This window comes from Melanostigma gelatinosum, assembly GCF_949748355.1.
Source record: "Melanostigma gelatinosum genome assembly, chromosome: 8".
NCBI lineage: Eukaryota > Metazoa > Chordata > Actinopteri > Perciformes > Zoarcidae > Melanostigma > Melanostigma gelatinosum.
The window spans coordinates 23,808,568-23,831,841 of record NC_136641.1 but is presented as its reverse complement, the minus strand read 5'-3'; the positions used below and the strand labels follow the sequence as shown (position 1 = coordinate 23,831,841).

At 45.6% G+C, this 23,274-nt stretch overlaps 1 protein-coding gene across 1 annotated transcript; it reads left to right on the top strand.

The window, feature by feature from the left end:
• The first annotated feature begins 1,648 nt into the window (after window positions 1-1,648).
• bmp7b (bone morphogenetic protein 7b) lies at window positions 1,649-21,418 on the top strand. Its single transcript, XM_079272802.1, has 7 exons — window positions 1,649-2,343; window positions 14,720-14,912; window positions 16,607-16,755; window positions 18,375-18,578; window positions 19,636-19,712; window positions 20,320-20,430; window positions 20,737-21,418. The coding sequence occupies exons 1-7, from the start codon at window positions 1,944-1,946 to the stop codon at window positions 20,884-20,886; spliced, it is 1,284 nt and encodes a 427-aa protein (XP_079128928.1). The 5' UTR covers window positions 1,649-1,943; the 3' UTR covers window positions 20,887-21,418.
• Window positions 21,419-23,274: the final 1,856 nt, after the last annotated feature.

Below are 23,274 nucleotides of genomic sequence, written 5' to 3'. Positions count from 1 at the left end.
CAGCCCCTCTCTGGGCACAAACTGAGCCAAGTGCTTGTGGTTGTTGCAGGACCACCGGGGGGTGGGGGTGGGGGGGAGTGCTCTCTCACCCTTACAGCAAGCGTGAGGGAGCAGGAGAATGAGTGTACGACAGCGAGAGTTAGAGGGGGAGATGTATAGTTATAACTGAAACCAGGACCTTTTCAAGTCCCCTGTCGGAAACTGCTGTAATGTAAACACCTGCGGCCATTAGCTGATTCTATCTGGGGCACCGGATAGAAATGTTTATATGTTACAGGCTACTACTGAAATTCCATTTAAAAGCAAATACAGGGTTAGATATACAGAATGAGACGTGGCAGGCCATGTAAGCTTTCAGGCTGTAAGCCATGTTGAATTGTCATTGGGGAAAAAAAGAGGAGTGTAAGGCCTTTGAAGGCTAGAACAACCACATTAAATGGGCAGGAAGGTGCGCTAAGTGTAGAAGACCCCAAGACATGCTCTGCCTCCGTTCCCTTCCTCTGTTTGCAATCATCGCTTCAGTCGTCTGGCAGCCTCTCTTGCTGTGCCATTGAAGTCTTCATTTTATTGTCGCAAAAATCACCTGGCAAGCCGTACAGCCCTAAAACATCTCAACTACAGAGGCTTTTAAAACTCCACTCCCTGCGCAGTGAAAATCTTTTAGGAGGTCTGTAAGCAGTGCATCTGAAAATCCCTCCGCCCGCGTCACCCCAACAGGGTCAGGAGCGTTCCATTAAAGTGTGGTGTTTAAGAGGTGCTGGGGCCAGGAGGGGCAGATGGAGGGATGAAGCAGCTGCCAAACATCTGCACCCCTGCTCTCTGTCTGCGCACCGCTGCCTTTGTCACAAACTTCCTGCTCCAGCAGTAGAGATAGGAAGCTTGGATATCTGCAAAAAAATGCAGCGTGAAATGGCCGTTGCGAGGCTGTAATACTGCCCCTTTGACATCAAAAGACGGCCGACTTTTACCGTGAACCAAGGTATTCAGAGAGTGCACCTGCAGATCGCTGAGGGCAGCGAGGTTGCAACTTGCATGTTGCAACCTCTCCCACAGTAATGAAGTATACTCACCCACACAGGCAAATAATTACTCACGCATATGTAGTTATTTTACGTAAGCACACCAACACTGAAAGGCCGAGACATCTGTCATTATTGAATCCACACAAATACGCAGGCCCTAGGAATTGTGGGAAAGGAATGACGAAATATGCTTTTATCATAAACTGGAGCATCATGATACAAATCCCTTCCTGATCCTTTTTTTGTATTGTACAGCCACGAGTCTTTCTCAACTGGTAACAAAGGCCAACTTCGCCCTGTCCCCATTAGAAACCACAACACACACACACACACACACTCTCTCTCTCTCTCTCTCCCTCCCTCTCTCTCTCTCTCTCTCTCTCTCTCTCTCTCTCTCTCTCTCTCTCTCTCTCTCTCTCTCTCTCTTTCTCTCTCTCTCTTTCTCTCTCTCTCTCTCTCTCTCTCTCTCTCTCTCTCTCTCACTCTCTCTCTCACTCTCACTCTCACTCTCACTCTCACTCTCTCTCTCTCTCTCTCTCTCTCTCTCTCTCCCCTCTCTCTCCTGCTCCTCCCAGCTCACAGCGCCTCCTAACAACTTGTCCGTGTCTCTCCCGGTGAAACGCGTCTGCCCGCAGCCTCATCTCTGCAGTTGCACGCTGCACTACAGTTGGTAGCTGTTGGCCGCAGGCTGCGGATGAGGACAGAAGTCCGCGCGAGCATATTTCTGCCCAGAAAACCGATCAACAAAAGGACTTTTGAAGTGAAGTTGATGTTTCATTTGGGAGCACTCCCCTCAACATGAGGGTCCGTACCTGACGTTGGATATTGAACACAGGCCGCCTGTTGCTACAAGTTCAATATCCATTTTTCCCCCAGAGTCTCGGCGAACAGAACTGAGCGCAATTACGCACGGCGAGTACCATGGCACCGATTCTAGATAGACGTGCTCCCGCTTTGCTCTTGGTTTGGAGCTACTGTGTCCTCGCGGACACCGCTTTTACGAACTTTACGTTGGATAACGAGTTCCACTCCAGTTTCATCCACCGTCGGCTGAAGAGCCAGGAGCGCAGAGAGATGCAGCGGGAGATCCTGTCGATCCTGGGGCTGCCGCACCGGCCGCGACCCCACCTCCACGGAAAGCACAACGCTGCCCCGATGTTTATGTTGGACTTGTACAACGCCATGTCCACAGAGGGGGACGAGGACAGATACTCCTATCCCTACAAGCCCGTCTTCACCACCCAGGGGCCCCCGATAGCCAGCATGCAAGACAACAACTTCTTGAACGACGCAGACATGGTCATGAGCTTTGTCAATTTGGGTAGGCTTCTTCTTCTCTCACCAAAAACTGAACGTTTTACAGGATGAAAAATACTAAAGTCACTGTTATGCACCACTCAGTCCAGTCAGTCTTAATTATCATGAAACATTTTAATAATAATATTTTTATTGTAACAAAATACCCCACTAAACTGTATTTTTAATCATTCGGTGATTCTTTTTGACAGAGACATTAGAGGTCCCTAAAATAGAAATATGAATGATTTTCTTATGGACACACACTGTTTTTACATTGTTGGTCTGAGGGTTTCTGTAGCTGTTGTTAAATGTGTTGCTACATCGCTGCAGGCCATGGCAACAACTTGAGAGCAATACTTGCAGTAAACACACTGCTGGTCTTTAGGACATATCATTCTGTCAAAGGATATCTATGAGTCAAAGGTGATAGTTGTTGGTTTTTATCTTGTTACTTCCACTTGTGTTTTTCTCATACATGCACACACAGGAGACCAGAGCAACAACCACCTTTACAACATAATAATAATGCCAAGAGTGTCACATTCCAGTGTCCGTCTCTGTTAAACAGCTGTGCAACCAGCTAATGTCCAGGTGCTGCAGATGATGAACCAGCCAGCAGCTAACATGTCAATGTGTTATCTGAAGAATGAGTAAGTCAACAGCAGAATGGATTCAAAGTGCACTGGGTCCTCCCCTCCACTCTAATCTGGAGACATCCCTTTAGACATTCAGAAGACCAAAATAATGCAAGTCAATGACGCTGCAAAGGTAGTTGAGTTGGTCACATTGTCCACTGTTGGGCCGTGAGAGGCACATCACTCACATTGAATGGTTTTGTTTCGTTATTGGCTGTTAAATGTTGTTCCCGGAACCAATGTGCTTATCTCATTATGTTTATTGAAATCAAACAATCTGAATTTATTGCTGCCGGTAACAATCAGAGGTTGTTAAGAGCAAAATAATCCCAACATTAGCAGGCGGTGTCAGATTTATAGATGGATAAACACATCGTTGCCCCACTTATGTTCCAGATAAGTAGCTGTTTCATTTTAGTGTATTAACCTCTGCTATATTTTGGCAGAGAAAATAGCAAATGCAATTCTGAGCAGGTATTCTGCGTTTTAAGTGTTTGGTGAAATTCTCCGAGGAGTTTGAAGTTTGCGTTCAATCCTGGAAAGATTGTTGTTGGAGTGTCTTGGCTAGAGGGAGGGAGGTGACACCGGTTCCTCCACTCACTGCACTGTGTAATTACTGCGGGAGCTGCTGCATTGTGACTATTTCTGACTATTTCTGACTGTGACACAGATGGATTTGACCACAGAGACTCGCAAAGTCGAGGGCCGGGGCCACAGTAAGCTGACAAGCAAGCGGGGAGCTTTTGAAAGAGAGAAAGACAGACGACAGATGGTTGGGACTCGGTCAACTTTCTTTTTGCAAGGATGATGAGAGGAAAGATGGGTCACATCAGCTGGAGAGAACATTTCATTTCATATATTAGATGGATCATGAAAAGAAAAGTCACAGAGCTTTTTTCCTGTCGAGTCTTGTGGCGAATGTAATTACTGATGGCACTTGTCCTGTCCAGGCTGAGGCTTCCTCATAATGGCACACGTGCAGTGTTTTAAAAATGCATCACTGATTTAGATGTAAAGTGGGCATTTTGTCATTGAATTGTGTGTGCACTATCTGCCACGTGTTGCATCTGTCAGTAGGGTTCATTGTTAGGTTTCTCATCAAATGTGTGTCCAGGCAGCTTGATTCAAAACAGCAGATACTCTGTTTCATTGCCCTTCACAGGAGAGAGAGAGAGAGACACAGAGAAGTCAGCAATGGCTATCGAATGGATTGACTTGTTTCCTTTCCAAAATTCCTTCCTCTCCACATTTGCTCATTGCGGGTTTGTTTTCTTATTTAGGTCGTCTGAGAGCAAACTGAGTGTGGCTTTTATTTAAAAGCTGTCCCTCAAAAGCTCTGCATGTCTCCATAACTGCCGTGCCAAGGTGCATTACTCAGACTTTGTCCACTGGTTGCTGCTTCCTGAGAGGCCTGCTTTCTAGCACTTGTAATTGCATATAAGGCTGAATACCATGACAATATATTTGATGTTTTCTGTAGATGCATCATAAAGCCACAGTGATAGATTGTAAACTAACTCAAAGAATATATCTCGGTCCACCACACTTGATATTAATATTTTTAATCTTCCTCGTCCTTCCTGAGTGCCACTGCTACACTTTGTTGAGTGTTGCAGACTCCAGTCCTGCTGCCAGCTGAGGCGGGCGTGGGGCTTTGGGACAGACCCCAGACCAGCGACGTCCTCTCACTGAGTCACCTCAGTTTAAAAGCCCAGCTGTGTAAATGGCTTCCAGCATACATTCACAATGTTCGCTGCTATACACGAAACACAAGTCAGCTGTGGCACTGGGTGTGTGCCGGACGTGCTGTGATGACACGCCAGCAAGTGAACGCAACACGCACATTCCCTGGCCCGCAAGTTGGCGACAGAAAAGTATTTTTAAAAAGACGAAGATAAAATCATGAAAGGGGGCATTTTAACATGTCACTTGCCACATTTATAAAAAATCTGTCTGTCTGCACACACATCTATGCTCACACACACATACGCATCCTTCTTGTAACGATATTTAATGTAGTCCCAGTGGTCTCTGGCAGCATTAGCCCTCAGCCACTGTGAATTAAGGCATTTCCTCTTTAACAAACCACAGCTTCCATGGTTTTTGGCCACTTCTTTTGCCAGTGCTGCACTACAGTTCAGTTCAGTTCAAGTTAAACTCTCTCTCAGGCCAGCCACCATCCAGGAGCACGCACAGACACTCACAACGCCCAACCTGAAATTCCCATTTACACCTCGCAGACCACAGGACACGGCGGTGACTTGGACGTCTGCTATTTCCTGCTATATCCTGGATGACTGAAACGGTAGCAGCGTCGACACCTGTGTGTGTGTGTGTGTGTGTGTGTGTGTGTGTGGGAGGAGGGGTTTGTAGTCTTTTACAGTAAAATGTGAGCAGGAGATGTGTTAGTCACCGCTTCCTCACTTTGTCTGTACTCATGCAGTCTGGCACAGATTAACGTAGCTTGAGGTGTGTGTGTGTGTGTGTGTGTGTGTGTGTGTGTGTGTGTGTGTGTGTGTGTGTGTGTGTGTGTGTGTGTGTGTGTGTGTGTGTGTGTGTGTGTGTGTGTGTGTGTGTACCTATTGGGCTGGTCCTTAATTAAGTATATGGCTCATTCATCTTCAGCGATCTTATAATGATATTGTTCTAAGTTAAAGGATAAGAAAGCAACAATATACATATTGCGTGTACATTATGTATATTATTATATTGCCTGTCACTTAGTACTCTTAATCTCTGGCATTCAGCCCAAATACCATTTGTTTCTACTGAAATAAAGGAAATAAATCACTTTAATTAGACATTCCACACTTTAATAACATACTCTTATATTGTTTGTTTGTTTATCATATTCTATTGTCATTTTTTATGTTGTTATTTTGTCTTTATACTGTTGCTCTGTGTTTATTGTCATGCAGCAAACACCAAGTAAAGCTTACTTGGCAATAAACCGTTTCTGATCCGGAATAATTTGTTGACAAAAAGAGAACATATAGAATATCATCAGACTTTTTAAAGGTTCAAGGCTGTAATTTCAAACCTACATAATTAGAGTTTGGTCGCGTTCAGTGTGCAATTGCCATCACAATGTTGTAAATTAAAAGTGTTGAAAAAAATATCAAGCCATTGAAAGAAAAAAGAAAAGTGCGCTACCCGGGTGCATTTAATTGCTGTGTTGCTGCTGTTAATCTGCACCAGATGTGATGCATTTCACTAAACAGAGTTGAAAAGCAGCGCACAAACGAAGCTCCTCAGCTCTCTGTCTCTCACTGTTGCAGAATGCAACATTATGGTCGCTCTCTCACCAAATTGGAGCCACGATGTTGCACATGGTGACCAATTTATAGTTCCAGCGTTGTGTCGTGTCGAAGCTTTGCCCTTATTCAACTGTTGAGTTGAGGCTGTGATCGGAGAAGGGAGAGGTATCAGAGCAGACTTGGCTGCGTGACTCAGTGCACTAGCAGGTAATTATCCTCTGCGTTACCTTGGTGACCTGACAGGGCACCACCTGGCCCTCCACCGTTCACGGCCCCTCCGTCTGCTCCCGTATAGGAGCCGCCACACAGCTTGTCTGCCAGTTGTCTCTGCTCTACAGAACGCGTTGACAGGAAGGAGACGGAGACCTGAGCTGTAATGTTTAGTTTGAATTTATTCGAGGCTTTGGCAGCGTTGTGTCACCGGCTCACACACACACTCGCAGTGCTCTGAACGCAGTTGTCACACTGCAGTCACGCTAGAGGCACGCAGCTTGATTCTCGTATCTCCCGTTCATTCCCTCCCCACCATTCTCTCTGGTGCTCCTCGCATTCCTGTTCACGTGGTGCTGAGGCAAATGCAGATGTTTCCCTCTCGCTGCAGGCCAAAGCAGCTGTGCAGAGAAACTCCAACTCATCTCGACCTCCACCATCAGCGTCTGGCCCTGTCTCCAATCCGTCCCACACGCAGGACCATCTGATACCAAATTCCCCTCCCTACCCTCCTGAACAAACAGTATTGATTATCAGCACCGGCCTCCCAGTTTTAATTAGTTAGTTATCGTGCGGTCCCAGTGGTGTTGTGTGGTGTTTAGTCTCCAACCTCCTGCTCAGGCCCTCAACCTCCAGGGGTTTGAACCTCCCGTGCTTCCAGACATAAAACATTTCAACACTTTCTCAAGTTCTTTTGTGTGTTTTTCCACTCCCCACCTCTCTCTCACACACACACACACACACACATTTTGTTCTGAACCCAAAAACACAGCTTGTCCTTCCTCTCTACTTCATTCCTCACTCCTTCCCTCTCCCATAAAGCCACTCGCACACTCTTTTGTCCATCGTTGAGCTGGTGGACTTGTCCGTCTCGTTCTCTGTGTCTTAAACTAGAAGCTGCTTCCCCGACTATGTTAGAGTTCTCATCACATGAGGAAGAGCAAATCAAAACACGAGTAGTGTTGAAGGCCAGTCATTCCACTGTGTGCAGCCTGTCCTTGACACTGTAGATTTATATAATCGCTTCTGTATACACTCCTAGTGAACCCAAAGCACATGCATGTGTATGTGCGCCTGCTCATATGTGGAGTGAAACGCACACGCTCTTTTGTTTTGCCCAAGAGGAATGCTTCTGGAGCTAATTAGTGTTATTGAGTGCATGTTTTATTGCCTTCGGCTGGACATGGAGTGAGCAAAAGCAGAGGAATGTAACAGTTAGCCTTCCTGTCAGGTGATTTCTCTTAATGCTCTCCACAGTTTGATGTATTACGCTGAAGTCTGGGCTGGAAATAAATAGCACAAATGGAGACAAAGAATCTCTCTTAAGCTTCAGGCAGCTTTACAAAGTCCTCAGCCGAAGAGATCCAGGAAAACGCTGGTTTCTTTCTTCCCTTCATTGTCTCTCAGACTCACCTGTTGAACCCAGGAGTCCAGAATGACGTCTGGATGTACATAGCGGAGCCTCTGTGCTCTTGGCCAGGCTAAGGCCCTTGCTGTGAGGGATGATGAAACACTCTGCGGGTGGGACTTGACAATGTGGCAAGTGGTCAAAAGGCCCAGATGTACTAAGCATGCGAGCGTTCCAGCTTTGTGATGGACGGAGCTCCTTCGCTGCCAGGAATGTTGGGCTCGCTTCAGTTTTTCTAATGATTTCACTCTCCTGCTCTTCCTTTTTATTTCGTTTCTGTCTGTCTCCAAACGTAGCTGGAATTTGGTGTTAAACTCACATCATTTGTCCTTTAGACAGTATGCGACCGCTGCAGAATGCATAGAGAGAGCATTGATACTTTAAAGTCAGCTGTGAGATAACAGAATGAATAATATTCCCACCCGTTTAGCCACTTCTCTTTCATCTGGGTTACTTTGGCCTTGCCTTATCAGTGACCGGCAGCCCATAAGACTCCCCTGCACTTCTGTGACGGCGGGTACCAAGCAGTGAAGCCCAGAGAGCAGATGTGGGCCAGAGCGCAGCCAGAGATCCTGGGACCAACGGCTCCACTGCTGCAAAAACAAATACAGCACTTTGTGCTTGGTATTGGGGCACTGAAAGGGCATAGGGGAGAGGAGAGAAGCAGGAAAGGAGAGAGGAAAGATGGATCAGGAATGTATGCCACTTATTTCTTTAAAGCGAGTGCATTTCTGTGTTTATTCCTTGTCCTTGTGGGAACGTAATGTACTTCAGAGCATTCGTTATGTGTGTGTTTGTGCGTGGTAAAACACTAATTTAGTGCCACTTACCCTGCCCAGCCACCAGCTGCACTGTGTGATGTGTGTTAGTCGTCCTAGCGGAAGATTGCGTTGGCGGAAGCCCGTAACACTGACCAGATTCCTCAACAGGTTCCAACAGCCAAACCAAAGCTTGTAAAAGTTGAGCAACAACTAAGTGATTTTAATAAGTGATGAAATTCTGCGTCTGTGCAGCGTTGAATATGAACTGCATGTGGCAGTTGTCTGTTTATTTAGGCAAGCGTACAGCTGTGTTTCCTCTTGTGTTTCCTCCACAGCTATATTGTTTATTTAAAAAGAAAAGAAACAGGCTGTAATTAAACAAAAATAAACAACAAGCTGTTAAAAATCAGGGTGCCAATGTGGCCGTCGTGTGTGCCCATGATGCCATTCTGGGATGCAGGAGGAAATTGTATAAAAAGTTTAATGTCGACACCGGGAAATGTGTGTTTCTCTTTGTGCCGATGTGCGTATTGTATGTGAATGTTCCTGAGGTCTATAATAAGAGGCGGCTTGGCTGGTCGAGGAGGGTGTGGCCCCTGTAGCCACAAAATTAAAGAACATAAAAAAACAAGGGGAAGAGTGAGAGGGGGAAACGGAACGGCTGTGGTTCCACGAGTTGTTTTATCCTTTAGTTAAGAGGAAGTGCAGATGGTTACTGTGGCATGAGCACAGAGAGATGCCTCGCTGCTTGGCACAGATCTGTCCACACCCCTTCATCCCTTTCTCTCAACACATTCTACCGCGCCACAGAACAATGACCGCTGAAGATTTAGGATGTGGTCTTCTTTGTTGTCACCGGTTGCCTTTCACTAAAGCGAAGTCTCCCCTGACAGCCCTCTCAAGGGAACATGATGAAGTAGAAGTTTCCAATCTCGGAGATGACTCAATTTGCCCTGCAGGACCTTCAATCACCGTAGAATGGGCTCTTCAGACTCACCACTTTGGCTTACAGTAAAGAAGAGGTTCATCCCATACATTAAAAAACATAAAACGTACCACGAATGATGTCAAAGAAGCCTCGAGTTAGACGTGAATATTGGTAATCTTCTCTTGTCTGTTCGTGAAATATGAAGCCAGCAGCCAGATAACTTGCCTGAATGGATCGCTAGGAAACACAATTAGCTTGCCAGCATCTCTAAAGTTCACAGATTAACACGTCATGTTTCATTTGTTTTAATTTGTACAGTTTGGGTTTCTTTATAGGGTGTTGTGTTATTCGGGTTTGGCTTATTGGAGTCTCCACTGCCTGGCAAGTTCAGCCCATAAACACCCTGCAAATCGTTTTTACACTGTTCTGCACGGATTAAACAAACAAGATATGACTTGTTTATTAGTAAGCTTTGGAGGTGCTGGTAGGCAGATTTTGACAGAGTCGGGCTTTGTGCTAAGCTAAGCTAACCAGCTGATTGGTATGAGAGTGGCGTCGCTCTTCTTATCGAAGTCTCTGCCAGAAAGCGACTACGCGTATTTCCTACAGTGACATGATTCTGCATGGCTAGGTAGCAGTAAGGTCATTTGGGGTTTGGATGGATCAACACTTCAGCACAGCTGCTGCGCTGGTTGCTCTGTCAAGGACTGAGGTGGAGGCTCTACAGCCGGACACATTCCTGTGAGTTCCAGGCTGTTGCGTATCCAGTATAAATCTCTGGTCCATGATGCCCAGCACTACAGTTTACGGGTGCAGAGGGCGAGCATGTTTGATGGCTGCTGGGAGAGGGAGAGCGAGAGAGAGAGGTCACCAAAGCTGCTCAGAGGATAACCTCAGGCCTCTCATTGGCCCTCAAGCTAGAAAACCCCGAAAAGTTTTGTTTGACCACAAGTCTGAAATTGCAGCAGCACAAATCCATCACACAGCCATGATGTCATCAGTAGTCGCCAGTGGGCAGGATGTTTCCTAACGTGGTAATCGCCCTACTGTGTGTACTCTTTGTAGGACAAACATCTTGAGCACTCTGCTCCTTCCGTGCACTCCGTTTTTCTTCCCCACTCTCCATTTAGCTTATGGAAACTATGACTTCTACTTGTTCCCAACACTGTGCTTAAAACACTGTTGAAAGGAAGACAGATTATTATGGTGCATCAATCAATTTTGCATGACTTTATGTAGTGTTACATACGCTTCATTTACTTCCAAATGCAATGATCTGACCCCGATTTGACTTATTGCTTTTCTAGTTTCTGGTTTGTGAATCAGGTGTGCTGTTGGAGTTAATAGGCTCTACAGGGATGCGGAATGAGGTGCAGATAATGGTTGCACAGTTATCTCAAGAGAACTGAAGGTGGGATGGGAGGAGGAAGAGAGGGAGATACAAGTAGAGAGAAAAGGGAGTTACAGGAGGGTTATATTTTTGTAAGTTCCATAAAACTAAAACCAACAGTGTGTTTGTGTGTCTCTGAATACTTTCTGAAATCCTCAGCTTGTCAGTGGCCTCATGCTGCATTTGTTCTCATCAAAGAATAGATTTAGCTTTTTTTTTTAAAAGGCCAGATGATTTCCCTACACAAATGAGAATTACAGTATTTTAGCAAATGTTACTCAAACAGAAGTAAATCGTGTATTTTTTGGGGACCATTTTCAGCTGCATATTTGGTGCGTTAGCGGGTTTTTACAGCAGTAGAATGGTGAACAACAAACTGCGGTGGCGTAATCATGAAAATCAAGGAACTCGTCACCCACTATATATATATATTGTTTTTTTTGGCAAGAGAAATAAGCTCTATCATGCTTTGGCTACAATAACAATACTTGTAAGTAGTATAATATACAAAACAGACATGTTGAGATGGATTTTGATCACTAAAAAATATGTATAATATACAGTTAATGAAAAAAAAATGGCTGTAAAATAGTGAACCTCAAATGTTTGTTGATTATTTTCTGGAAAAAGATCAGATTTGTTCGCAGGCAGAGACTCTCAGCAGTGAAGTACGTGATGAGGAAGCCATAGGCCTTAAAGCGTGAATCATGAAAGATGCTAACGCAGTGTTCACACCCTAACCCTCTGGAGACCAGGTGCACTGCAGGTTTAAAGGACCGAGAGGTCGTCATCATCCCAACATCTCTGATGTGCGCTGCCGTGCACATGTGTGGCCCACACAACTCAAATGATGTGGGCTAACTGTGCACTGTCAGCAGTTTGTATAAAAAGCAAATCAGGCATCAGACCAAATGATAAAAGCAGCTCCATGTGTGTCTGCATGTTGGTGTGTTTGTCTCTTTTGCATGTGTGTGTGTGTGTGTGTTGCATCTCTAATTATGGATTACAGAAAGCCATAATGATTGAGTTACCGCGCTGTGACGCACAAGGCCTCTCGCTTCACAGGAAACACTTTGTGATAGCTGTTTGTGTGTGTGTGTGTGTGTGTGTGTGTGTGTGTGTGTGTGTGTGTGTGTGTGTGTGTGTGTGTGTGTGTGTGTGTGTGTGTGTGTGTGTGTGTGTGTGTGTGTGTGTGTGTGTGTGTGTGTGTGTGTGTGTGTGTGTGAGGAGCAGCAACCGATCCGGACGCCGTCTCCTCAGAATGAAGGGCTCATAAGCCATGAGAGGGCGTGTTTGTGGTGTGCGCATGTTCGCGACACAGGTGGGGCGATGGCTACTCACATCCTCCCAGAGGAAGTCATAAATGCACCCGCTTGGCTTTGACTGTGCCTCTCCCCCTCATCTAATGACTGCCATACTGCTATAATGTCCTGTAAGAGAAAGAGAGACAGAGGCGATACACTCTATGGGCCACACTTTCCTTTTCTCCCAAACTGTAGAGATGAAATTCATACAATGAGGAGTGGAAATGGAAAGCGATGCAAGAGGAATAGTTAGTGTGGGAGTTGCACCGCGGCATCCAGCTGTTCTCACAAGCGAAAAATAAAGAGCTTTGACAGTGAAGGGGCGGCAGGTCTGGCTTTCTCCCCAGAGGGAGTGCACCTGCGCTCAGCTGCAGGAGGAGGGAGAGGTCCCTGGTGTGGTGGAAGAAAAAGGTTGGAAACCAGTGGACAAGTGTTCAAGTCCAATGTTGTTCAGGGCAACATTTGAGAAGGAGGGGGATTTGATGAAAACTGTGATTGATGGAGTGGTCCACAGCACAGATTTGGGACAACTGTGGACAGAATGATTGGTAGAGGTCAAACTCCATTGTTTCCAGAGTTGAACAGCTTTTCAAACCAGTCCAATGCATCAGTGGGAGCCTCAAGCTAAGAGCCAACAGACAGAAGAGCGGTCCCTCATTGAAGAGTAACTAGATCCTTTCTTTACTCCTGCTCGGGCCAATCGTCTCTCAGTGCTGCCTTTTGTACAATGTCCTTCAGCAACTGGGTTTAATAGAGACACAAATGAAAGGGGGTGTACGGGAGAGAGTCCACAGGGAAAACTACACGAGAGTGAAGAGAGGGAAACGGGGCCGAGGAAGACAAAGAGGCAGGTGTGCAGTGAAAGAAATGACACGCACTGAAAGTGCAGTGAAACACGCATAACATTCACATCATTGCACACTTCTATTACCAACAGCTGGTACGCTGTGGTCAGAAAATTCTTTGGAATTGTAACGTGTGTGCGCGCACTAGTGTGACGATAGCTCGGCAAAGATCTTGCCGAGTTCAGATACAGTCGACTCCGATAAAGAACTTGTGGAGTGGCAATGGATGGTCGATGGTCGGGGGCTGTCCTCATACAGTCATGTCTTTACTGTATTACGCAGTAAACAATCATTCTCATGGCTCGAGGGATGGCTCTGTCAGTCTGTTGGTCAGTCAGTCTGTCAACAGAAGTATCGCGACAGCAATGAAATGTAAAAACATTCATGGTCTCCAGAGGATGAATCCTAATCATTCAGTTTTTCCAGTAGTAATGTTCCCTGTAGGATGAACTGTTGTAACGTTGGCTATCCCTTAACTTTTTTTCTAGCTTTATTATCAGGTCTTGCGCTAATTAGCCAGATGGTAAAAACATGTTGAAGGTTATACCACCTAAGCATCAGCATGTTGGCATTTTAATTGTGAGCACGTTAGCTTGCTGATTTTGAGCATTTATCTCAAAGCACCGCTGTGCCTACAGCCTCAGAGGGAGTGTGGCTGTTGACTGTGTTTCTTGTTTCATGTAATCAATCATTTGGATATATAAATGTCAGGTAAACAAATATCAGATGATATTTAAAAAAAATAAAATCACATTTCCCCAAGGCCTAGGGTGATGTTTTTAAAAGATTCAATTTGCAATAATATAATTTGGATCGCTGTACTATCGTTTTTCCCTTTTAAAGCACTTTGCGATGTCTAGTTTTGATTGGTGCTGTACAAATAATGGAGGAAGGGAATTTCACGTCGAACCTATAGAAGTTGGACACAATCGAGACAAGAAACACCAGCTCAAAAAGCCACAGATGGTCTGGGTAGATGATGTCGTGTTATCATGTTTTTTGAGCAAACCTATGAATGATTTAGTGTGTTTGTGTGTATGTATCTGTTTGTATATGTGCGGGCGGTCTGTCTGACAGTTGATGAAGACGGAGGTGAAGGAACAGCCAGGAGATGTTGAGAGACAAGGCGCTGACCCCTGGGATGTCCTGCTGGGACATGAGAGGAGCAGGGTCAGGGGGGCCACGTCTTGCGTCTGCAAAGGGGGGGGGGGGCTCAGAAAGCCGGGATGTGCGGATGAGAGAGAGGAGGGGACGGGGATGGTGTGCACCAAACATGGATCCCCCAACTCATGAGAACCAGATGAAGGGCAGACTGGATGACTCTCTGGGGCTACGAGAGGAAGAGAGGGGCTCATAAAGCTGTCAGAGTCCACCTGCATCTCTCTATCATGGCTCAGTGTGCGCCACATGCATTGCTCCATAGTGCCGGTCCTCATGAATGTTTCAATCATAAGCCAACATGTGTACTGCACATCTATAGATGTTTTTAGTCTGGGACTGACCCACAGTCTGACAAGCTTTATCAGCTCCTTGCTGACAGCCGTGGTTGATGGACTGTGAGGATAATATGTCGAAAATGTGAGATTGCATTCTCTGCATACATGCAATCCGTCTCATTTTTTGTGGTTTGGTGTTTCACTTTTTATTTTTCATCTTGCAGTGGAGCACGATAAGGAATTGCTGCCGGTGCAGCGACATCACAGAGAGTTCAGATTCGACCTATCGCGGATCCCGGAGGGCGAGGCGGTCACTGCTACTGAGTTTCGTATGTATAAAGACTTCATCCACGAACGTTTTGACAACGAGACCTTCCGCATCAGCATCTACCAGGTGTTGGAGGAACACACTGATAGGTGAGCATGGCTATATGGGTTTGTGTTTGTCCGTCAATCATGTCCAATTTCAATATTGCAAACCAACATGAAGATCTTTTTTTTATGTTTCTAAGCAATAACTCTCTGGAATACACTTTGAACTATCTTGAATTTATTTATGACCAAATTCCTGCAAAGCTAATGACATTCCCGTCAGTCTCAGTGTAAGTTTCGGTTCAGTGCTAATTGGCAAATGTTAGCGTGTTAACGCTTGAATCAGGCGCCAACCTCTGGATCTGAAAAGTGAAGCCAATGCTTTACTTTAAGTGCCCTAAACCTGCATTCTCTCTAATGGCCATCAGGGGGCGTCTCCTCTTGTTCAAAAATGTATGAGAAAATTACTCTACTTTTCACTTCATTTATTACCTCAGCAAACATTGTAAACATGAGTTTATGGTCTCAATCACTCGTCAAATAGACCATAAAGCAGGGTATGCTTTAGGGCGGGGCTACCTTGTGATTGACAGGTTGCTACCGCTACCAGAGCCGTGTACAGCGTTTCTACGTCACTCATCCACAGTCCAGACTTCAAAACCACAGTCGAGTCTACATACGTCCCGACGACTACGTCCACTTCTTCGATACAGTCTATGACTTGAACCCAACTAAGATGCTAAACATAATAATGTGCCTAAACGTCACCATGTAAGCGCTTTCACGTTACCAAGACCCAAACCCACATCAGCCCACCCACAACCCAGCTCATATTTTATAGACAATAATACCATTGTTAAAAAAATCTAGATATTCATCAGTGATTAAAATAAGCATAAATTGTAGCCCTTATCTGGAAATGTCTTCAATCGAAGGAGGTCTGAGCCCATGTGTCTGTAATCTGGTCTGTGCAGAAGGTGTATGTAACTCAGGAATGGCCCATGTCCTGCTCTCCTCGACCCGTCCTGAAGGTTTCTCTTGTCCAGGGGGAACAACACAGGCATTTATTCCTTTGCCAGAGACGGGCCTGGGTACATGAATGAACCAGAGCTCTGTGACACACTATCTGCCCAGTCAGAAAATAGGTCGGGATACATGAATGGCCGCATGAAGAACAAGGGATTTTAGTCTCCGATGGTAAAAGGGTAGAAAATCCAGAGTTCAGTGTCGGACAATAGGACTGAATTGGATATGCACGATTTCACTTGCTACTTTTCACACAGTATTTTCTCTCTTTCGCAGCTGTGTTGTTCTCTTTCTTTCTTTCTTTCTCTCTCTCTCTCTCTCTCTCTCTCTCTCTCTCTCTCTCTCTCTCTCTCTCTCTCTCTCTCTCTCTCTCTCTCTCTCTCTCTCTCTCTCTCTCTCTCTCTCTCTCTCTTTGGCTTTGTGGCTCTCCCACAAAATTCCAGCCAGTGATGGACTGTGTGTAGTGTATGAAAGGACCCGTCGTTTATAAAGCCATTATTGTCAATTAAGAAAATGAAGTGTTCCCCTGGGCCTCACCATCTGGAGCCCTCCCTCCCTCGCTCTCTTGCTTACTCCATCTCTCTCTCTTTGTCTCACTCCGTCACACTCCTCCGACTCCCTTTCTCCACTCCATTACTTTGCGCTCCGGTCACTTAGCTTTACACTCCGTCACATGTCTTCAACCTATCTTTTTTAATTGTGCATATAATCCCTGTTGACTTCTGTTCATCTCTGACTTTAAAAGTGAACTTCTCTTCTGTGTCCTTCTCCAGAGAGTCGGACCTGTTTCTGCTGGACTCTCGGGTGATCTGGGCAGCAGAGGAGGGCTGGTTGGTGTTTGACGTGACGGCCACCAGTAACCACTGGGTCCTGAACCCTGGCAGGAACCTGGGTCTACAGCTTGCCCTGGAGAGCACAAAGGGTGAGATCAGGGTATTCCCTTGGCACATGGGAAGGTGCTCTTTGGCGTGACAGGACTTGACGCTGGAATGGATGGCGGCTTATATACAATAGAACGTTTTCAAATAACAAGCATTTGTTTGTCGTCTTTTATTAAAGATCTTGTCAGTAATTGCAGAATTGAAATTCTCCCCCATTAAGTAGGCCACCATTAAATTTGAATTAAAGTTGCTGATTCAATACCAGGAGTTATGCCCATGCGGCAACCTCTGGTTCTGAAAAGTGAAGACAATGCTGAAGTGCCTTAAACTTGCATTCTTTCTATACGCGGTCAGATGGCGACTCCTCTGGCCTGAAATAGAAGACCTATTGTAAAGAAGGTCATGAGAAAATGACCCGATTAGTCAATTCATTTATTACCCCAGGAAACATTGCAAACATGAGTTTATCGTCTCAATCGTCTCAATAGTCTTCTTCAATACTGCATGATGTTCACTTGGTAAACTATGGTCCAATTTGGAGTGAAATAGCAGGGTATGCTTTAGGGCGTGGCTACCTTGTGATTGATAGGTCGCTGCCAGAGCCATATACGCCGTCTCTACCACAGTGTCACTCCTCCGTATCGTCCAAATATGGTCACTTCCGTTCACCGGTTGCCAAAAACCAAGATGGCGACGGCCGAAATGCCGAACTTGAGGCTTCAGAACGGCAAAAAAAAAGAAGAAAAAAGTCTCAAAGAAAATGTGAGGTTTGCAGGTCTTAACAAACCTGAAGGTCTGCATTATAATGCAACATGCACTGACATCGTGGCTGTTCTCTGAAAGGCCCCAGAATCAGTTGATTCATTCCGCAAGCAAAGATAAATCAAACCCTGCTCCTCATCATTCATCATCAGCCATTCATCCCCGTCTTCCTCCGTGACACCCTCAGCATCATCAGCAGGCTTTCAGAAAACACGCTGCGTTATCCTAAGGATAACATCTCAGCTGGAGTTTGTCATCACAAGGCTTGGGCTGTTAGTCAGTGGAAAACTTTATCAACAAACAGTGAGGTACAAAAGCCCGTTTGAGAATATTATCTCTCGCTGGATGGCAGGATGTTACATGTCAGGTGATTAAAACAGACACTGTATTGCTTTCGTGTTGTGGGAGGGGAGTGTTGGAGAGGCTGTATCCACGAGTGTGTGTGTGTGTGTTTGTACGAAGGGTTATGGGTGAGCATGCACAGACAGGCACACGGGACATCCCGTTGCCGGAGGCGACCAGAAGCCTTGATTTACCACACGTTACCACACATATCAGGCACACATTCTTCAATGCGAGAGGTAGATAGACACTGCTGGAGAGCGCATGCACGAGCATGCACAAACACAAACGCACCCACAGTTCCCGGCATTTCAGAGGTGGAGAAGGGATGAGGAAAAAAGGAAAGGAATTCACAGAGGGAAATCTCATTGGTGAAACAGACAGGAAGTGTGGTTGCCGTGAGGAAAAAGCGGAAAGACCACACACATGCAAAATGTACGCGGACACGCCAAGTGGGCACACGTTTATTTGATTTCAAGCGCAGTGCCATGCTTAAAATCAAGATGTGTGGGACGCCAACACCTGTTGAACTGCATCTCTCTGTCTCCCCCTGCAGGAGAGAGCATCAATCCTCGTGTGGCGGGGCTGATCGGTCGCAGTGGGCCTCAGAATAAACAGCCCTTCATGGTGGCCTTCTTCAAAGCCACTGAGGTGCACCTGCGAAGCATCCGCTCAGCGCAAGGGGGGGCCAAGCAGCGTAACCCCAACCGCTCCAAAGGGACGAAGAACCAAGAGGCACTGAGAGTGGCCAATGTTGCAGGTAAACACGCAAAGAGTGTGTGTGTGTGTGTGCGCGTCGGATATACGGCCAGCGCTGATTCACGCTCGTGTTTAATCTGTTTGTCGTTGACTGTGTGAAGATGACTGGTCGGTCCACATGAGAAACTTACAGTGCAAACTCATTGGCACGCAAACGCAAGCATCCACGATTACGCAACACATCCGGGCCAACAACAGCACGCAGTTGGACCTGATGCGATTCCTCGCACTGCAAAACACGTGATGCATGCTTTGTTTCCGAGGTGTGAGAGGGCTGTGTTTACGTGAAGCGCTGAAACATTAGACTGTAATGCCTGAGCTTCAGAAATCCCTCTGCTGTCTTTGTTTATTTGCACGAGCATTACAGAGCCGTCGGGGCCAAGTTCCCTGCGTGGAGGTGAGGCGGCGCAGGCTTTTATGGCAAGAACACATCTGCGTTGCACTGTAGGGCAACCGGGGCCACAACACATGGGCCAAATGGGCCTGTTTGGAACTTTGGATACCAGCGCTCTTTAACTGGATGACGAGAACCAGTTGCTCATGATCATTTCCAACGTGAACCACTCTCAGGAACTTAATGTAGCGCAGAGCCCCAGAGGTCACCAGAGGAAGCGAGCGAGAGATACCGACAGATAGAAAACAGACGGGGTTTTTTTGAACACGTGGACGGGCGTAAAGGGGAAAAGAAATGTTTGAAACGAGCGAAGAGAAAGAAGGGAGAATGAGTAAAGACTTGGGTTATGAAAAAAAGGGGACGAATCTACTCTGTGTTGCACATCTGTTTCATCCAGTGGAAAGTCAAAGCCCAGCAGAGTGACCTTTTAAGCAGGGTGGCCCGTTCATTTGAAACAATTACCAAACTGCTGCTGTATCTGGAGGTGATTTCCTTCAGCTGTTGTTTAAATGTTGATGTTTTATATGTGGATATTGGCTGTGCTTTGGTCTGTTCTTTATCATCTCTAATTGGGGTCTGACCACAGAATTGTCACTCTTGTAGCTGATGAATGGATAATAGCACACGTGTTGAAGTAAAAATCCCCCTCTGTCTTCTTCCTCAGAAAACAGCAGTACTGATCAGAAGCAGGCCTGTAAGAAGCATGAGCTCTACGTCAGCTTCAGAGACTTGGGGTGGCAGGTACGGAAAGCACTCCTCTTCCAGGTAGCCCAGATTCGCTCGCCCCAGCAGAAGCCTAAATCCGTCACTTCTGGTTGCAAAGTCTTATCCAAGAAACCTGATAAATGGCGGACTAGAATCAGTCCACATAATACTAGAGTCCAAGCGTGTTATTTCCAGCTGGATGTGCTCACTGAACTCTGTCCTCTCACTGTCCAGCTGCCACACAAGATGCGCTCTCGTGTCTGGTAACTGTACGCTCAGAGCAATAAGCTCAGGGTTTAATAAGCCCCAGGTTGTCTTTGTCTTCTAAGGGAGTCAATTTGACTTTTGGTCAGCCAGAACAAGCAACTGAAATATTTCCACTTGCATTGTTCCACATTCTCCTGACATTGTACAGACCATTAACCAAGAAATGGGCAGATTAAAAACGAATGACAATATTTGGTATTCGCACCTTTTAAATTCATTATTTGATGAACAGCTGACAATGTACTCTGCTTTTAATTTAGTAAAGGACCAATTACAACATAATCTATCATTAGAAAAAGGCTCATCAGGGGATGAAAAAAAATACCACTTTCCCAGTTCTCCAAACTGAATTTCTCTCTGCCCCCCCCCCTCTCAGGACTGGATCATCGCTCCAGAAGGTTATGCGGCGTACTACTGCGAGGGAGAGTGTGCCTTCCCGCTGAACTCTTACATGAACGCCACAAACCACGCCATTGTGCAAACCCTAGTGAGTAACCAAAGAAAAAAAACCCCAGCAGTCATGTAAAGAGTCTCATCATCTCATCAACTGTCAAGACAATGTCGCCGCTGTTGGAACTTCTGCATTTAATGATCCCAAGCAGACGCAGATTGTATTTTAGAGTAAACTGTCATCGGTGATGTGACACAGGATGACAGCTTAAAGGCTTTTATTCCCTTTGAGTCAGTGTACGCGATGCATCCTTTTTAACCGTTTGTCGACATTGATTCGTGGTGTAATGATGAATTTTAACATTTTAACTCCCCCCCCCCCCCCCACCCCTGCTCTTCCCAGGTTCATTTCATTAACCCGGAGACGGTTCCTAAGCCCTGCTGTGCGCCCACACAGCTCCACGCCATCTCGGTGCTCTACTTCGACGACAGCTCCAACGTCATCCTCAAGAAATACCGCAACATGGTGGTCAGAGCTTGTGGCTGCCACTAGACTGTCAGCATCTTCACATAGAGACACACACACACACACACACACACACACTCGAGTAGAAAGGGCTTCCTCTTGCTGTCAGGCACCATTTGAAACATTGAGAGTGGATTACAAAGTGTAGTGCATGTATGTTTTATGGACGCTCTGAGAGTTCAAGACCGTCTGTGTGGGAGAGACTCTCGTTACACGTTTAAGGTTGTCCTGAAGTCGACACGATGTCGTGTAAAACGATATTAAAACTCCCCGACACCAGTGCACACACAAACAAACAAACACGCACACACACACACACACACACACACACACACACACACGTTTGTGCTTTCTACTGTGTATACAAGACATTAAAAGCAGTGATTGTACTGTATATTCATTCACAGTCAACAATCTTTTGTTTATCTCAATAATTGTTATTGTAGTTGATTCTTTTACTGTAGATTTTATTACATATATATATATTTTTTATGACCCAGATGGATGTTCTGAATTTCTTCTATGTAAAATACTGTGTAAATATTTTTTATTTTTTTTTCCAAACAAAGCAAGAGCTGTATTTATTTCATAGACTGTCACTTGGGGTCGTGTTTCCTCCCGTATGTAACGCCGCCTGTTTTCTTTCACACGGTCGTGCTCGCAAACTCTGAGAAGAACAAAGTTGACAGAAAACTGCTTTGACACGAATGTCGAGTTCAAACCCGATGCGCCTCTTTCTGCCTCACGAGTGCACGTACGCTGCACGCGGAAAGCGGGAGGCAATTTACGACAACTTGGACGCCTTCAAATGTCTGCACATTTCATCAGTCGACGCTGTTCCATGTACCTGACGCACATTTCTACAGCAACAATCAGCTGAACTATCAGAGAGAGAGGGGGGGGGGCTTTGTACAGAGCATCTTGTTCTGTGTGCGAGACATTTTCAGGTTTATATTCCTCTGCTGTAACACAATCTGTCATATTTAAAAGGTCTATTTATTGAGAGCTGGCTAAGGTGTTCTACAGTGTGCTCCAATGTCTCAACCATGTTTTACTGCTGAACTGGTACAACAATAAACGGGGAGAAAAGCAACAAAGCCTCCTCGAGGTGTTTCATCTGGATGAAGAGCAGAATTAATTTGACACGCTGGTCGTGCACTTTCTCAACACTTGTGAGGTGGATGTGGGTTTTTACGTCTTTGGCTGGGTGGATGTTTGCACGTGCATTTTAATGTATAGCACAGCTTCCGTGTTTCCTGTCTACTATAAAGCCATTTATAGTTATGTTATTTTTGCCGTTGACGTGACAGAATGTATTTAATTTTTTCAAAAGCCCTCGTTGAGGGTCTCAGTACAAATCCAACACAACAGTCCTGTGCTAATTATCCTTTTGTCTTTATGATTTTGAATTGTTGACACTGTTCTCGAATTGATCGGGTCCTCCAGCCGATGCTAGATGAGTCCTGGATTTGCATAACAAGCTGGATGTGTTTGCATCCTCCTCCGCACAGCGTGTTAATATGACTCATTTCACAACACATTCTGCCTCTCGTGCAAAGTTGCTTTGTTGACATTAAATCAGGTCACACACGTTTACACTGCCCTCTGCTGGGGAAACCTACTCACAGCAAGTGTCCCACTGAGAGATTTGTTTTTATAGATATTTCTGATCGAGCTGAACTTTGGAGTTGTGTTGTCCGCCTGCTCAGTGTCTGAAGAGACGCATACACCTTCAGTTGGCACCCTAAAGCCTGTGAGGAGGAGGAGGAGTTCATGGAGGGGAAAACAAAATCCCTCACACCCACATTCATTTTCACATGAGCGTTTCGGTATGAGTATGACTGTGTGTGTGTGCGTGTGTGTGTGTGTGTGACACGTTTAGGGAGGAAATGAAAATAGAATTTTCAAATCAAAAGAAAACATAACTTCACTTCACTTGGCAGGCTGTGGGCTATACAGGTTAACTGCCTACTTGTATTGATTCACTCTTTCACTTTATTATAAGAAATATTTAGGCGGCTGAGTTTTCTGATCATTGTAACAACAGGCACAAAGGGTGAAGACATGCTTCATGAAATGTTCCTCTACACAACAAAAACCTGGTCATGTATCCATGACGTCTTTACCCTTAAGGACAGTGTTTCCCTGCCCCCCCCCCCCCCCCCCCCACACACACACACGCACACGCACCTTACTTGGAAAATATTAACTTTCGCTGAAGGAAACTGAAAGTATTGAACAAGCCAAAAGCTTTCGCTTTCGCTTCCAAGAGCGCATTTAAATTGAGTTGCGACTTCTCCGTTGAAGTTTGAGGTCTGTCTATTTTTTTTATTGTTTTTTCATAAACCGCTTTGAATTATTAGTTTACAGCACTGCGATGAACCCCATGTTCGAAGCTTGAGCAGCATCAGAATC